This window comes from Condylostylus longicornis, unplaced genomic scaffold (assembly GCF_029603195.1).
Source record: "Condylostylus longicornis isolate FDR11 unplaced genomic scaffold, ASM2960319v2 ptg000038l, whole genome shotgun sequence".
Lineage (NCBI taxonomy): Eukaryota > Metazoa > Arthropoda > Insecta > Diptera > Dolichopodidae > Condylostylus > Condylostylus longicornis.
The window spans coordinates 8,329,932-8,348,732 of NW_026578007.1; the positions used below are offsets into that span (position 1 = coordinate 8,329,932).

An 18,801-nucleotide genomic window follows, 5' to 3' on the forward strand; every position below is an offset into this window, starting at 1 on the left:
AATTCAAATATTTCATATAATTCATAAAAATTGAAAAACAAAAAAATATTTGCGTCTCAAAATTTAAAAAATCTTTAAGTTATAATGAATTGAATAAGGTATTGATTAATGCACAGAAAATAATGAATTTAGCATATATTTAGGAGAACTTCTTTCTGCTCCAACTTCTTTCTGCTCCAACTTCTTTCTGCCTTCTATAACTAAGAAAAATATTAAGGATTGAAACATTACATAAGTAATATTACAAGAAAATTTAAAATAAATCAAAATTATTTAAATCGATTATTCGATATTAAATCGATTTATGTATGTATGTATGTAGAATGGATATCTTGTATACATAATGCCATAGAGAATTCGAAAACAAGTGTGTAATAAAACAAATGGATTAACAAATGGATTAAAATGTTTTTCTTCTCTATATTTCTTCTCAAATAAAATTTTTATAGCTGTAAAATTTAGATTAACAAAAATAATATAACGGTATAATATTTATTATTGCCTATATTATGAAAAGAAAAGAAAAAATTTTTGCATTTGTTCCACGCTATAAAAGAAAAAATTAATTTAATTCTTTCTAATAACTTTCTTGTGAACTTTTAAAACAGAATTCAGTTATAGAGCACATAACTTCCTAAATTTATAATACGATATTATTATAACAGTTGGAAACTATCATATGAAATAATTTTATTTTCAATATAATTTTGAATTTCAATTTACACTTAATTTTGATTAATTCAGCACCTTTAATTAGGTTGCGGCTACAACCGTCATGGCGCCAGCGGACTCTAGACACTTCAGCTAAAACATTCAATTTTATTTTATATTATTATTTATTGTATATTATTTATACATTTATTATTTACATTATTGTTTTTATATTTCAAATGTAATATCATAAAAAACAAAAAGTAAACAGTATAACTATAAATATCGCTAAATGAATGAAAAAATGCTAAATTTATATCAATCATAAACAAATACTTACCAGTATAAACAAAAAATATTGTTAAATGTATCAATAGCAACTGTAAATTGAAGAGAAAACAAGATCGCACTACTCCGTTCACAACCACGTGCATACTCAATGTATAACCTTGCATACTAAATTTTTTTTCGAAAACATGACACTAGGCTTCTACTTGTACGCTGGTAAATGCACATTTGTGCTGCTACAGCCGCAGTGTCTAAAAACGACCGTTTCGTATTGGACGGATATTGCCGTCATGTCACATAGTGAACTTGAACTTGACGGCTATAGACGCAACTGTCCGTCAACGTGTTAAAAGTGCTGCTTATAAGCGTGTTCGGAAATACACATTTTTTTTTATGTCAAAATTTATTTATTATAATTACAAATTTCACGAAAATCCTAAAACTTAAATAATTTGATTCTATGTACTTGTATGTCTAACTTAATTCTTTAAACCATTTTTAAATTAATAGACCTAATTGTAGTTGCCAAATTACATGTTATTCATATTCAATTCAAAATTTAATTAGATATACCTTAAAATGCATTCTAGAATGCTTTAGAGGTTATGAAATTAAAAAATTATTCAAAAATACTTTTGGTACTTTGAGAATATTGTAACGTTCCATTTTAGGACATATTACAAGTTAAACATATAACACTTTAAATATATATATTATTTAGAATTATATTTATTGTGGTAGATTACATTAATCACATTTTTAAATGAAAAATTAAAGAAAATTCTTCAATATTCGAATTTATAGATCGATTATTGTTCCTGCATAACAGAATTTACATATAAGACAGCGTTCCATTCACAATTTGCTCTCAATTATTTGTTCGGACCGTTTATTACTTACACGTATGAAATAGTCGTAAAAATTCTTCATATAGTAATTGATTTATTTTTTGAGTAATTTTGATTTATGTCATATTTTAGACTTATCACAATTACAATTTCAAATAATGGTGATTTTTTTTTACAAAATATTGACCACACACTTTAACTTATAATTTATCTTTTATTGGCAATATTAATTTTTTTTTTAAATTAATAAAAAATCTCTTGAACAAATGATTTTATAACATACTTGAAATTCGATCAAAATACATAATATAATAATATAAAGTTTTTACGATAAGATCACACAATAAACGATAAGATATTTTGTCACAAATTTAGATAAAAAAAAAAAAATAACAGGAAAAATTGTAAATATCAAAGTTTTTCAATCATTGTCTTGGAAAAAAATAATAAATGAGTCAATCAATCAATCTATGCCTTTGCAAAAGTATTTTATTAATTAATTAAAGTGCTAAAACAACAAATACAAATCGAATACAATTGTTTGACTGTGTGTAAATAGAATGAAAGTTTTGAGATAGCGGCATATTTTAAAATTAAAAAATTTTATCTCACTTTTTTTGTTTTGTTTTCAGCATTGTGTTCTCATGCCTTGTATTTTTAAAATTTTTAAAAGAAAGAACGGGGTTGATTCTATATATTACAGTATATAATTGAGTCATTTAGGAATTAGCAATTCTAGAAATAATATTGAAAACAATTAATATTCAATTTGTAAATTTTAAATTTTAATTTAATAAAATTTTTAAAATTAAATGTTTTAAACGAAGGTAAAATGCTATAACTATGTTTCTTTTCTTTTTTTGTATAATTTCAGTTCATAAGTTAAATAATTTGTATACCAATGATATTACAATATGGCCAAAGAAGTTGAACCAGAGGAAATAATTAGACTCATTGATGGTGTTTATAAGGTAAGATTTTATGAAATATATTGTCTGAAATTGAAAATTTTAAAAATTTTTAGTTTTAAATCAGCACATACTTTAACGATCAGCCATAACATACCTTAATGAACTCTAACAAATTAATGTGGGCAAGTAATAAAATATCTAAATATCTCTTGAACTACTAATCGATAATATGTAATGCTAACTACTTGTGCTCTCAATGCTCAAATAATTCGACAAACTTGGTGAAATTTCATAGTCGTTTGGCACAGTCTGTTAATTCAAGTGAACATAATAATAAAAGAGAATGTATTTGAAATAATCGAAACTTCAATTTTGCCAATTAAAACTTCATTTTTGACAATACAATTTAAAATTCAAATTATTCTATGTCTCTGCTTATATTATTCAATAGAATTAATAGTCGTAAATGTTTTCTCAAGAGTTTTACTTATTTTTATAACCGTATGTTCGAAGGGTATACTAAATTTGCTTTACTGTTTGTAAAACTAAGAAATAATGGCCTGGGATATGGACCCAAGTATATGTATATGATCAGCGTCGAATTGAGCTAAGTTCACCAAATTTTCGCATATTATTTGCAATATGGTAAATGCCAGAACCCTATTTAAATTGGGTATGATCGAGGTACTGGTTTGGGTAGCTACCATACAACTTCAAAATTTATTTGGTTATATATCAAAAACTATAAAAGCTGTGGTATTGAAATTTCACACAATCGAACTAGTAGGGCCAATGTGTTTGAAAAAAACCGTTGAAGTTACTTGACTTCTTGCCGTGGCTGCCATACAACTTCAATAGTAGTTTGACCATATCTTACAAAACATGGAAAACACATTACTAAAATTTTGCAATTAATATAGTAATATGGCAACTTAAAGTTATAGTCTGTCCCATAGGATAAGAAATTCGTACGGATATCACAGAGTTAACACAGTCAACTCTCTTTTTTCTCGTTAAATGTTAATTTAATCAAATGCTACACTTGTTTGATACAAAATAAAATTTTCTCTTATTTTTTATGAAATTTCCCAAAATTTTAATTTTGATAGTGAAATAATTAAGAAAATTATTAAGTGGGCCGAAATGCTAGAATTATGTTATATACAATAGCGTAGGTTTTTGATTTTTTTGATTATAACCTTATGTCAAATAAATGAATTTATATTATTAAATATGCATGCATTATGGAAAAATATCACTCTTATACGCAAATACAGAGGCATATTCACATTGAAAGTGAAATATTACATTTATTTATTAAATATGTACAATTATTGTAATGTAAATTTTTCTAATAATTTCAAATTAATATTCATATGAACTAAATCAAACCGAATAAATTAAAATATTACAGAAGGTTACAATGATTTTACCATAAATTTATATATAAAGCATACATAATTATATACGAGTACTATGCATAAAAATATAGATTTTTTGTATATATGTACATATATAAATTTCTATAGAAAATCCAATTTAATATTTACAACAAAAAAAAAATTAATAAAACTTGAAATAATTTTTTAATATAGACTAATCATCTATTACTCTGGAAATATTTCATATATATTTATTAAATTTTATGATTTTTTTTTGTTTTTATTTAATTATTACAAAATTTCAATTTTATGCATACTTCAAACACGCTTTTTTAATTCTTTTTCCTCTCTTTAATTATACTATTTAATATTATGTACAAGTATGTTCAAAATAATACCAGCACTTTTACAGTTCGCTACGTTAAAATAGATTTTCATTTATAAAAATATTATTGTTCCTAGTTATATGCAACAATTATAGTACATACGTAATACATGCAAGTGACCATTTATAGTGTTGCCAGGATTAAATATTTTTATGTATGGATGATATGGAATTATTTAAACGAATCTTATGGAGTTTACTTGCAATTTGCAAAGCAAATATACAGTGCCCTTTGAATAATTCTCGTAACGAAACTTTCTTGTTCTCGTATACAAAATAATTTTATTATTCTATTTATTAAAATCGATTAAACAAACATTTTAATTGAGTTTAATGAATTAAAATTCAATTATTGTATGAAAACATTATATGGAATCTATGCGAGTATGGGTTGCTTATATCGATTCTCAATTTACAATGAATTTATACTGCCCTTTCAGCCGATTTTGTATTCGACAGTCGTTACTCTATATTATAAATGAATTTAAAGAGACCAATAACTTTTATTCTTGTTTGCATTCTCAAAATTTTTCAGTTCGATATTGATTATTAAATGTTTTGCATTTATAATATTATATTTACGATATACTTAGAAATTGTCTGGGTTCCGAATTTTTCTACATTTCTTTGGGCAAACCTGCATTTTCGACTTCCATGAAATATTTGTAAGTAAATAAAATTCGGTTACTGAACTTCAAGACATTTTTAACCCAATACAATATACTAACTAATCTACAATAGATTGCGATTCCCTTACATAACTGAACTCCTTATATACGAAAATATACGAAAAATTGCACGTGTTTTTTCAAAAAACAATTGCGTTAAATAAAGTCAACATTTCGGTATATATACATATAGTATTGCAATACTTTTAAAATTTTTTCAAGTCTTTATATACATATTTTCATAATATTATATGTATTGACATAATATACACATTTAAATTCATATATATATACCTGTTTTATTTTTGCATTTTGCTTTTTTTTTTTGTTATTTAAAATTAAAGTGCAATGTACTTATTTACACAATGTCCATATGAACTAAAATTGGCGCGTATACTTACCTCACATATAAGCAAATTTATAAATGTTTACTATATGTACATACATACATATTTACATAAATATATTCAATCGAATCCACTAACATGTGTATACAAAATTGCGTCTAAAATTCTTTGCTTATATTCGGGTATTCTTAAAAGACGAGTTAGAATATAAACACAAATTTTACAGAGACATGAAATGTTACATATAATTAAAATATAATTTATGACAACTGTAACGTCAGAATTCGGTTTTAGATGAAATTAAAAAATTTTTTTTCCTTATAAAAGGAGCTCTATATAAAGATGAAGGAGGTGAATGCGACAAATTCATTTAAGTTTATAAAAGATTTTTGCTTGTAGCCAATATGCTTATATAAACCACAAATTAAGAACAACAAAGAAGAGTAAATTGAGTTTGTTTTCGTAATAAAGAAGTCTTGCGTTTATGCGAGTTGCTTATATATGGGCCCGACTGTATACAATTTTTTTCTATATGTAAGCAATAAATAATATGAAAATATATATTTATGTACTATAAATTGTTGAAAATTCATTACTTCTTACATATTTATATGCATAAGTGCTTAATGTACATATGTATACATATAAGTTTTTCAATTTAAAATTAAAAAATTGAGTGTGTTATATTAAAAACCGTTTTAAGTCCACTTAAACAAAGCAATTGTCTACACACACATATATTCAACAATATGCAATATTATAACTTTAAAACAGTCTGTTTTTTTTTCTTAACTATATTAAGGTAGAGAAGTGCATATATTAGATGCATGTACGTATGCATTTCTATATTAATATTAAGTACCTACATCTAGAGAAGAAGAAATTTTATAGAAATGAAACCTTATAAATTGTAAATTGTACTTAGACGCTAACTATTTTAGGTCATTTCCTTTTGTTTGGCTTCCATTTCTTTTTTTGTTTTTGATTGGTTTTTTTTTAATTTTTTCTTTTCTTTATTTTTTTTCTCCGTTTTATATTTTATAATTTTTTTTTTTAACTGATTTTAATATACTATTGCAATATTATTTTTTACATACATACAAGCATATGTATACTTACATACATATTATACAAACGCATTTTTGTACCATGATGATCACAAACATTAATTTTTATTTTGCGTATTTTTATTGCAGAAAACGAAATAACTATTCTTAAATTATATTTAAACAGTTATAATAAATATAAAATATAGATATGCGTATACAAATACTTATATATATATAGACTCATATAAAAGTATGTAATATGTAGTTCGTTTTTCCCTTAAATCATTTTTATTGAAGTTGTTCTACTAAATTATATTCATTTATTGCATACACCTAGGGGAAGAGCAGTAAAGAGAAATAAGTATGTATTTTAAAAATAATAATGTTGAAAGGTGTAAAGGAAGATTTTGACTTTACTAAATTTTACTGGTAATGATATTTATTACCAGTAAAATTTACTGGCTCTTATGAGAGGGAAAGCAAATAAAAATTTTAGTTAAACAAAATAAAGAGGGCTGCTAATAATTTCCTAAAAATTTCTCTACCTTTTTCTTTGGGACATTTGGGAGTTTATACGGAAATATTGTTGAATTTTAGTATTTTTTTCGTTTTCATTAATTTTTCATAAAATTTTGCTAAATATTGTTATGTTGAATTAGATCAAATACTTAACATATATGCAGACGTAAAATACTTAAAACCATTAGAGTTCAAAAAATTGCCTATGTATGGAATATATTCTTATTTGCAAAAACAATACGTTTCATCGAAGCACAGTTAGTTATCGCGGAGACGACTTATCAAACAGTTAGAATAATATTTAATTTTTGCAACTTTTCAGTTTATGAACTTGTAGATTTCAACAACTTCCCGCTTACTTGAAAATTGTTATCGTTGTAAACAAAATTTTATTTTAACATAATCAATTTGTCTCTGCTTTGATATTTGCTTATATTTTCTCACGAGAGAGAAAATAGAACAAGTGAGGAACTATTTTTCTTTAGTGTGGTTGTTTGTAAATTCTATAAATTTTAATAATTTGCCGAAAATTTTACATTAATGATTTAATGACAATTTTTGTTCAAAATATACAAGAAGTATTATGACACAGAACAGGTTGAATTTAGTTTTTATAGAAAGGATGCATTATCTCCTGTATTAATTTTATAGTACTCTGCCAACTATAAAATTATTTTATTAAAAAGATTTCAAATTTTATTACCAACTTTGTTTGTAAATCAAATGCATACCTCAATTTCAGATAGAATTTTTTTTAATATTTACATTCCAGTATTCGATGCACCATTAAATTTTGCTGATATTCAATAAATCATTAAAAAATATTAAAAATTACTTAAAAACTCTTAATTTTACATTCAAACAAATAGAGATTCATACATACATGAGTACAAATGAGTGTAAACTTTAAAATAGAAGTTAAATTAAAATTTCTTAAAAATTATTTATTAGATTCGAAAAAAAACTAAATTTTATTAGTTCATTATAAATATTTTTTTTTTTATAATTTTTTTTAAAAATTGAAATATAAAATCGCTTTCAGTTTCACCTTATACATTCACCCATAAAAAACGAAAATGAACAGTTGTAGGTCTTATTTACAATAATTTCATATATTTTAAACGTAGGTGGGCTACATCAAATATGTATATATGGAAATTCGTGCATTATGTAAACATGTACACATATACATTCCTATACTTAACTATATATAATTCATTGATCTAAATAAATAATTTTAAAATCAAATATTCTTTAACAATAAATTAAACGAGAAAAAATAGAGTTGACCTTGTCAACTCTGTGGTACCCGTACGAATTTGTTATCTTATGTGCGAATAAAGATGCCATAACTGACTATGGGATAGACTATGACTTTAAGTTGCCGTATTACCATATTAATTTATGCAAAATTTCAGTACAATGTGTTTTACCAAACTACTATGGCAGCTAACAGAAACAGTCAAGAAATTTTAATGAATTTTATCAAGCACATCGGTCCTACTAACATATTTGCTTGTGTGAAATTTCCATACCACAGCTTTTATAGTTTCTGAGGTATAGCCAAATAACTTTTGAAGTTCTACGACAGCTACCCGAGGGAGTCAAGCGATTTCAACAACTTTTATAAAACACATTGGCCCTACTAATATATTCGCTTGTGTGAAATTTCAATACCATAGCTTTTATAGTTTCTGAGATATAGCCAAATAAACTTTGTAGTTGTATGGCAGCTACCCAAAGCGGTACCCCGATCATGCTCAATTTAAATAGGGTTCTGGCACTTATTACAATAAATTATTTGTGAAAATTTGGTGAACTTAGCTCAATTAGTTTTTGAGTAATCGTTGGGACGGATGGACGGACGGACAGACAAAGCTAAATCAACTCAGAATTTGACGTTGATCAAAAACATACACCTGAGTCTATATCTAAGACCGTTATTTCTTAGCGTTACAAACGGTAAGGCAAATTTAGTATACCCTTTGAATATACGTTCGTATACAGATATAAAAATGGAACAAAATAAAGTCAAAGAAGAAGAAAAATGAGAACCAAATAACCGCAATAATAATTTAAAAAGAAAAGAAAAAAAAGCAATGGAACAACATTCTTCTGAAACATGCAATTTTATTAACACTTTAAAAGAAATAGCAAAAAAATACAAAATAATCATTAGTCAGCATTCTATAAAATATAAGAATTTTAGAACTCACGGCATTTTATTGATATACGATATAAATATAGAGTATGTACGTCTATAGTATTTAAAGCGTTACAATTTCAATTCAAACACACAATATAAGAATTACATGGTGTTCTAACGTATATAAGTACAGGTGTAATTCTTAGTAGACATGCAATCGCGTAAATTAATCAAATTTTAGAATATACGATTATCATATTTATTTTTTTGGTTCTGCGGTTCGATTTAAAAAACAAAAATTTGTAAGTTTTCGTAGACATAAACACAAAATTAAAAAAAAAATTTAATCTTAAATTTTTTAAATTTTTTTCTGATGGACAATGCAACAATTTAATATGATTAAAATAAAGATTTAAAAATTCAAATAATAGTCAAAATTATTTTATTTAATAAATCTTTAACCCTTAAATGCGATTGCAAGTCGAGATGACAATGCACCTCGACCCTCACGGATGTATTGGGTCCGACCAGTGTACCTAGTTTGTACAGTTTTTTATAGTGTTAACGCTTATGTCTTCTGGTGCAATGATAAATGTTACTTATTCGATAATCTATTTATGAGAAGTAAAGAATTGAGTAGAAAAATCAAAATATTGTTTCAAGAATAATAAACCCAAACATTTGGAATACATAAATATGCAAAAATAAAGTTTTGATGCAGCAGTGCCAGCAAAGCAAAATTTAAATATTTTGACTATAAAAGCTGAAATTTTAAAGCTAGTAAGAAAACATTACTACGCAAGTTTCCGTTCATAGAGGAATCAATTTTTAAAATTCAAAAATACTTAAAATTTTGGGCGTTTCCTAGTATGACAAAAATTTGACGATCATGTGAATCACGTCATTCGCTTGAGTTAACATTTTAAAAATTATTTTTTAATTATAAATGGAAAATTTAAATTTTTAAAATCGAAATGTTTTCTTCACCATCCATTTTATCACATATAAAAAATACTTATGCACTAAACTTAATCAATTGCGTATTGCGTTGGCAACGTATATGGTAATTCATGACGCATACGTTATGTCGCGTTTTAATTCATGGCTAACGTCATTTACACTCATTTGGTACACTAGGAAACTGCGTATATTTCAAATAAAAATGTTTAACATTAAAATAAATTTAAAGATTAAAATAAATTTAAAAATTTGATATTTAACGAATTAAAAGAAAAATGTCACAGTAAAGAAATTGAAAATTCTACTGTGAAAAATTGATGCTTTCATCAAAATCTCATTCAGTATATTTCCGATGTTTTCTTATTTGATTTTTGGAGCATCTAATGAAATTATCACTAGCAATTCTTACAAATATGTAATCCAAAAAAAAACACATTTAATTTCGTTTGAAATTAAAAAATGATGCACTAAAGGGTTAAAAAGTAATGTCGCATAAAATAATTGCATTTTAATTTAATTATTTAAATGATATTTCGAAATCAAGATATGAACAACAACAAGTGACAAGTTAATCGTTAATTAATTACTATAAAAGTAGCTATAAATTAATAATCCTACTTAAGCTTATGTGTTACATACTATGTACTACCATTATTATTAACATAAGGTTAAATTTAACTACAGCACCAATTAATTTGTTATTATTATTGTTCCAATTTTATGTATTTTTCATCATTTATTGACAAATTAAAGGCATTTTTTAATTTTTGTAAGAATAAGAATTGAAAATTTTGAAAATTTTTGTAAAAATAAGAATTCAGCTAAATAATTTATTGAAAATTTTTAAAATTTTCTAAACAAAAAATTTCAAATTATAATTTTTTATTATTAAATGTCATTTTCTTTTTATATTTTTTCAGAGCATAATTGAAAAATTCAATCCATGTGCAAGACAATTAATTACAGCTGGAAAAGCTTATTTAAAAGCTCTTCAGGGTAAATTAGTCAAAATAAATTAAAATTAATTAAGAGTAAAATATTTCATTTTATTATTTTTAATGTAGGATCTGCCTCAGCCTCAAATGTGTTCATAGAAACATTAAATAAAATAGCTGTTAACGCTCAACATGGAACCTCATCTGATATTGGTAATTTCGATTTAAAAGAAAAACTTTAATTTATTTGAACTAGTACTTATATAAGAATTATATATTAGTTAAATACTTTTTGCTACAATGTTATATAAAATTTAATGGAGTGTTGTCGGTTTTCAAGTAAGAAACAGAATCTAGTCATATTCGGAGGTTTCAGAGCACACTCTATAATCAAATAACAAAAATTTTGTTATCTCGTATAGCATTGATTTAAAAAAAGGAATATAATACAGCGAATTCGGTTAATTAATAAGTTTTTAAACATAATAGGTCTATTCTGCAAACAATTAATTTTTTAAATTTGAAATCTGAATTATTCTTTTAAATTTGATATCTGAATTTCTTTGAAATCTGAAATTATTTTCGATGACGTATAATAAAATTTGAGGCGCTCAGCGCATTAGTGGCCTATTTGCAAAAATGAAATTTCGAGTAAATTACGATTGGAATGTTAAAAATTTAATTTTTAAAACAATTTTTAACAGGCAAAAGCAAACAAAATAGAGTGAAAAGAAGAGTACACTAAGTATTTTCAAAATATATAACTCTATTGAAAATAATAACTCATTTTTTGGAAAAAATATTGAATAGACAACTGATGCACTGAGCCTCCCATTTGATCCTGTTCTGATCGTTAAAAAAGTACACGAATTTTTAGTTTTGAATTCTCTTTGAATTGAAATAAAAAATACACACAGATCTATTATTTGGCAGATCTAAATCCAAATGAACAACAGAATTGTTGAATTAATAAATGCAAATTTATAAAGTTTTGTTTATAAACTGCAGACAAAATGCAAATTATTACAAAAAATTTAAACTGAATTAGAATAAATTAGTGTTAATTTTTATTTGCCTCATAAGAGACTAAATTTTCAATCTGTTAAATTAGTATTTTGCCATAATTTCTGACTGCAATCTTATATGTTTCACATACTTATGTAGTCATAAGTTATAAAAAAATAAAAATATTGGTGAGTAGCAAAAAAGTAAGCATCTTATAGCAGAGGTTAATTTTTGTTTGCTGTAGTTGCTTCTTTAAAAATTTTATTTCTTGCCAACAGCGTCTTTACATTCTTAAAATTAAAACGAATAAAATTCATTTATCTTATGTAATAATTTAAATTAAAAAATTGCCTGCTTTTGGGCACTCTAATGATGTTTTCAGTATTCTGTTTCGTCAATAAATCCTATATTTTAAAAACGATGGGGAAATGGTTTCCAATAAATTATATTTGCGCAAAATAGCAAAAAAAATTAAAAAAACTTCTATTGAATACGTTTTTCTTTTTTCACCTCATTCACCTCATTGATTCATTCGATTTGCAAATTTTTTTGCTTCTGAGCGCGAAATTCGTTTTCACTTAAATTCTAAAAAATTGAGTGAATTTTTGCGAGTATTTTTTTTCCAATACAATCTTAATTGAAATTAAAAAAACACAAATCAGAAATAAAAAAACAAAACAAAAAGAAAATCGAAACTAATTAAAATTTCCACTTTTGCCTATATGCTAATAAAAGAAAGTTTTATAAAGAAATTTAAAAAATTTATAAAAAAAAAAAAAAACAAGAATAATTAACAGAAATGATAAAAAAAATTGTCATTTCCTGCACCAAAAGTAAAAAAATTTTCTTTTTCAATAATTTTTGTTTTTTTCTTTTTTTTTTCATCTTTTTACTTAATTTTCTTAGGTGATGCCCTAATTAATGTTGTAAATGTTCACAAAGCTATTCAAGAGCAACATATTAACATTGTAAGTATATTTTCATTACTTATATCTTATGATGTGTATGTAAGTGTTATTTTTAAAATATAATAGTTCTATAAAGTGTACCCATCGGTATATGCAGAATGGAATTTAAAATATAAAATAAATTAAAATTATTCAATAAATTATTATGAATTAATTAATTCGTTCCAGTGTTGAATAAATTCAAATCAAGTTTGAGAATCATATGATATTTAAAATGAACATGTGTAAGAAGAAAATGAAGCTGTTTCAAGAATTATTTTATGAGATTTTCCATACCTGGGTCAGGGATTTCTGATAATTCAAACATGCGCTGAAAGTTCTAATTTAAATCTTAAAACTCTTTTCACACATATACTTACAAATCTGCACAAATTAAATATTTTTCCTTTTTAATTTGTAACATACTCGATTTTTCTATTGTGCTCTTCATCCAATTTATAATATTTTTGCAGTACTTGTAAAAAAAACTCAAAAATTCCTTTAGAACTTTAATCATAACTGTCATTTACAAATTTTGCAGTTTGGATTTTTCGAAAGTGCTTTATATTGGGGTCTAATTTAGAATTGAATTATCGAAAATCTTCTGGTTTATACTAGTATTATAAGAACTATTATATAAAATTGACTGAAACTTTTTTTAAATTTAATCTAATTTAGAATCTAAAAGAATTATCGCTATATATGGAATTTAAATATTTATACAAAATCTACTTCGAACACCACAGCCCTATCTCTATTATCCTTCCAGATAATAAAAGAAACAAATTATGATTGGAAATAAGAACAAATTTTAATAATTATATTTAAAAATGCTCATTAATTTTACTACAAATATAAAAATGTTATCAAATTTATTAAAAATTTTTTATATTTTGAAAATTAATACACTGACAACATTATGATCATTTTTACAATTTTTCCTTGCTGTAGCCGCATTATTAGTTATAGCAGCATTTTAACAGTCAGTGGCGAGGCTTTTACATTACACACATTATATAAATATTTGGTTTGGACTGTAATTGATTTGATAAATAAATTAAATTTAAATGAAATCGGCAATGATACTAATATACTGTTCCATTTCTTTTGAAATGAATGAACACTGCACACATTTGTTAAAAGATCAAATTAGATTCAATAATTAATAGTGTGTTTTTTTTTCTTTTTCTAAATAATTATCAACAAAAATTCATTAATTTTGAATTTCATTTTAATTTAAATTTCCTTTTTTTGTTTTTCATTTTTTTCATTTTATGTAGCTTAAAGCATTTTATGTAGATTTATTAATGCCATTAGAAAACAATTTAGAAAAAGATACAAAAGTTGTTCAAGTTGAACAAAAAAAATTTTTACAACAGCATAAAGCAAATGTTGAAAGCTATTGTAAAGCTGTTACAACATTAAAAAAGCAAAGAAAGAAAAAGAATGCATCGGGGACAACAAGTAAAGAATTAAAGGTATAAAAAAAAAAAAAAAACAATTTCTTTTTCAAATTCTGATTGGGGTTGAAATAAAAAAAAAACAAAAACTTTCTGTTTTTTCTCTCTACATTATAGAGTCTGCAAGCTGTTGAAGAGCAAAAAAATAAATTGAAAACATATTGTAATCAAAGTCTAAAAAATGTAAGTAAAATTTAATTGAAATGAATGCATAATTATTATTAAAAAATCATACCTTAAGGTAATTTTTATGACTGACTGACTTGGATTGTTTGTTAAACAAGAGACTTTCAATATTTTAATATAAGCGAATGAAGATTGAAGAATATCCAATAACAATATGTTTTTAGCCGGTTCATCTGTCTAAAATTGTATCTGAAATATTTACTTTCCAAAATAATTTTATGTGATTCAATTTGCCCCTTTTAAAAAAATATTGTCAAAATAAGAAAAGCTTTTACATATGTAATCCATCTATTAAAACCCTTTTTGGGATCGAAAATTTGCGACTTTAAGCAAAAAATGTAAGACTTAAAGTGAAATTTCTAATCTAATTTTCTTTAATTTTAGACTATTTACAAATGACATTTAGTGAAGTTTAAATGACTTAATATGAAAAAATGCGGTACTAGAAATTTTAAATACTTATATATGTATATTGAATTTTTCTATATCGATGTGATTTTATGCGAGTGATTACTGTAATTTTAAATTTATTTTTGTCTTCACATAATATAATATGTACATTGAGAGAAAACATAACATAGACAAGTGATTAATCCATACACAGTTAATGTATTGTAAGTGATGTAAAATACTTTTTAGAACAATAACATTACAATAACCATAATTAAGATAAATCGTAAGTGTAACCAGAATAATTGCATTATTTAATGTAAAATTTTCTACACATATTTGACATTAAACTTATTAAAAACTACTTATAATCATTGATCAAAATTTCAGACTGGTTATGAAGATTGACTTCAAAGATTTAATTTATTCATAAGGTTTGACTTACTGACGCAAGTTAACAGATAATTGTAATAAAAATTATCAATATTTCTTAATATCCATGACTTCAAAACTATAATAAAACTGTATTACTATATTCAAAAATCATCAATTATAATTCACAATCTTAATTGTGACGTAATACCGTTACACCAGCATTTTGAAGTTAGAGTAAATTACTATTTAAATAAAAACGAAAAATTTATAGATTCTTACAAAATTTATCATAATAAATTATTGCTTATATAATATTATAAAAATTTATTTTAATATATATACGCAGGCATTAACACAAGAAAGAAGACGTTATGGTTTTGTTCTTGAACGACAATGTTCAATTGCAAAACATTGGATGTCATATCACAATTCTGGAAAAACATTATTTGATAATAATATAGACGATTGGCAACAAATTGCGGCAACACGTGAAAATATTGACTTGAATTTACATGAATTATTTTCTAAAAATAAAGTATTTCATAATCAGATTTATATGAATAACACACAAACTATATACAATGGTATACCTATATATAAGATATTTTTAGAATTTCAGAAATTATGTAAATTAATTATAAAAAATAACAGTTATTGATTGCTTAATAAAGTCATTTGAAAACTATAGTGAAATATGAAAATTTTATATAGGATACACCTTGTATATATATTTAATTATTTTTAATTTTATATTTCTTTATAATCTCACTCTATATTATTTAACAATTTTTTTTTTATAAAGGATGGCAATAAAAGTGATTTGGAATCAAATTCATTGTTACTACGTAAAACAAGAAGTATGGAGGTTGCTGGTGGTCCAGATAATAAAAGAGATGATCGTAGCTTTAATCAAAATTCCTTGCCAAGGACAAAATCAGAACATAATTTAACATCATCATCTGTTAATCGTAAATTAATAATAAAAATATTTTCTTTTATTTAATTATAATCCCTGACTTCATGAGCAGTTTTACAGCAATTTTGAAGTTACGGAAGCTATATAGCAGAAATTTTTATAATATATCCGACAATAAAACCCTTAATCAAAAAAAAAATTTAAATAAATATTATACCTGTTTTGGTATATATTTGATTTTTCACACTCTGTCCGTGAATTACTCCAGTTATAGTTGGATGGGCAAGGTGGCCACAGCGTATTTCAAACCGGACAAAACTTCAATTAGCACAAGTATTCCGTTTTGTCAACACTCGCGCGCCTGAAAACCGACTGTAATTGTACGTTCTTTTAAAGCCTGGTCTACATCCCTGATTCTTTAAATAATGTTAGAAATAATTTCAAGTTCAAATATACTTGCTTCAACCAATAAAAAAACACCTGGCTCTCTTCAAAGCGGAAAATTCACGAAACTATAATGACAAAGCATTCTTTGTTTATCAAACTCTCGACAACTACGATATGAAGAGCACTAAAAGGAAATGCCAATCTGCATATATGATCGCGTCCATCGAAAAATATCCCGTAAAAACCGCTACTGTTTTTTATACTTTTAAAATTTGCATCATAAAACTTGCTTTTCGGTTCAACTGAACACATTTTTACTTAGTAAAAACACAGTTCTTACGAAAATTCAGAATTGTTGTAAAAGTTTAGAATGTTGAATTAAGAAAACAAGTGATATATACTCGCTATATAGGTTATAAAATAAATTTCATATTTTTATTAATGGCACGTAAGTATACAGTGAAGTCTCTTTATAATGAACATTCGAAATACTATTAATTTTTGTCCTGTTATATCAGGAATTTCTTAATTAAAAGAAATTCTTTAATTAAAAGAGAAAAAGAAAAATTAAATGCAACTGTTGAACAAAATTGTATGCCATCATTTAGATGTTGATTATGATTTTATGTAGAGCTCGTTATATAGAGATATAGATTTTACTGTATATTTGTCCTTGCATATTATGTGTATATTAATTTATTACTTATCCCTAATGAACATTTTTTGTTTTTATTTTTTGTTATATTAAAAAAGATCATAGATTCTCTTCACCACATTCTGAAGAACTTGTTGAAGAATTATTAATTATGAAAGCTGTTTATACATATGAAGCAAATGGTAAAAATCAATTAAATTTTGAAGAAGGTGATCGTATTGCATTAATTGGTGGTCGTGTCAATGGTTGGCAATTTGGTGAAAATTTAAGAACAAAACAAATGGGATGGTTTCCAGTTACATATTTGGAAAAAGATAATAATAATCATCATTATCATCAACATATACAACAACATAATCAATATCAAAAACAAAATCAACAACATCATAATATTGTAAATAATAATAATAGTAATAATATAAATAATCATAATCAATATAATCATGATCAAACACCAATGTCAACATTAAAACGTGGTATACAAAATTCAAAATCAACATCAGAAATGATTGCTGAACCATCACCAACAAGAATGTTCGGTGATACAATACAATTTCGTAATACTAGATATGTATGTATATGTATATTATATGTATATAATAATAGAAATATAATATACATTAATTATTTATACAAAATGCAATATAATTAATGTTTATCATTTTAGTTTCAAAAAATTTCGGCAGCTGATTTAAGAACAAGTCCACCACCAGCATTACCACCACCAATACCATCGGGTTCCGGTTCATCATCTATATCAAATGCAAATCATTTAAATACATCACAAAGTTTTAATTTCCCTAAAGAATCGCATAATATTGGTGAAAAGAAACGACCAATTATATATAAAGCAAATAAAGTAATTAATTCTTTTGATTTTATATTACGTTTAAATTTATAATCTTATGACTTCAAAATTGTGACAATGATGTATATTTAGGCAAAATTTAACTTACAAGTTGTTTATTTTTCAATATGTGTCATAATAAATTATTACGACACGTATTCAGTAATATTAACTGAATTTTTAAGTCAAAGAACATTGTAACATAAAATTTGATACATAATATTTATACCATAATAGTTTTATGAACACAATATGTATAAGGGTGTATGAAATTAAATTTTATTTTTAATATTCTGTATTTTAGCCTTTTCCAATTGGGCACAATAATTCAGAGATGGAAAAACCACCACCACAACCAGAAGTTGATTATTCTGATGAAGAAGAAGTTGTTCCCACAAGAGTACCATTAAGGTATAAATAACAAAAAACACATTTACGCATATTTATCAGTTGTGATTAAAATAATTTTAAATATTTTTAACATATTACATATATTTTCCTTAAATTAATATTCAAATTATTCATTTTGATTGTCTTTTTATTT

General features: G+C 24.6%; 1 protein-coding gene across 1 annotated transcript in view; it reads left to right on the forward strand.

Annotated features, from left to right (window-relative positions):
• The window catches only part of LOC129609264 (GATA zinc finger domain-containing protein 14), a 75,001-nt gene that overhangs the window by 51,759 nt on the left and 4,441 nt on the right, over positions 1 to 18,801 (forward strand). The window contains exons 2-12 of the mRNA XM_055521199.1: positions 2,662 to 2,758; positions 11,075 to 11,150; positions 11,219 to 11,302; positions 13,001 to 13,062; positions 14,322 to 14,519; positions 14,619 to 14,684; positions 15,799 to 15,987; positions 16,255 to 16,420; positions 17,509 to 17,981; positions 18,078 to 18,269; positions 18,562 to 18,668. Of these exons, the coding sequence (XP_055377174.1) occupies positions 2,702 to 2,758; positions 11,075 to 11,150; positions 11,219 to 11,302; positions 13,001 to 13,062; positions 14,322 to 14,519; positions 14,619 to 14,684; positions 15,799 to 15,987; positions 16,255 to 16,420; positions 17,509 to 17,981; positions 18,078 to 18,269; positions 18,562 to 18,668 (1,670 nt within the window). The 5' untranslated portion in view covers positions 2,662 to 2,701. The remainder of the gene's footprint in view (positions 1 to 2,661; positions 2,759 to 11,074; positions 11,151 to 11,218; positions 11,303 to 13,000; positions 13,063 to 14,321; positions 14,520 to 14,618; positions 14,685 to 15,798; positions 15,988 to 16,254; positions 16,421 to 17,508; positions 17,982 to 18,077; positions 18,270 to 18,561; positions 18,669 to 18,801) is intronic.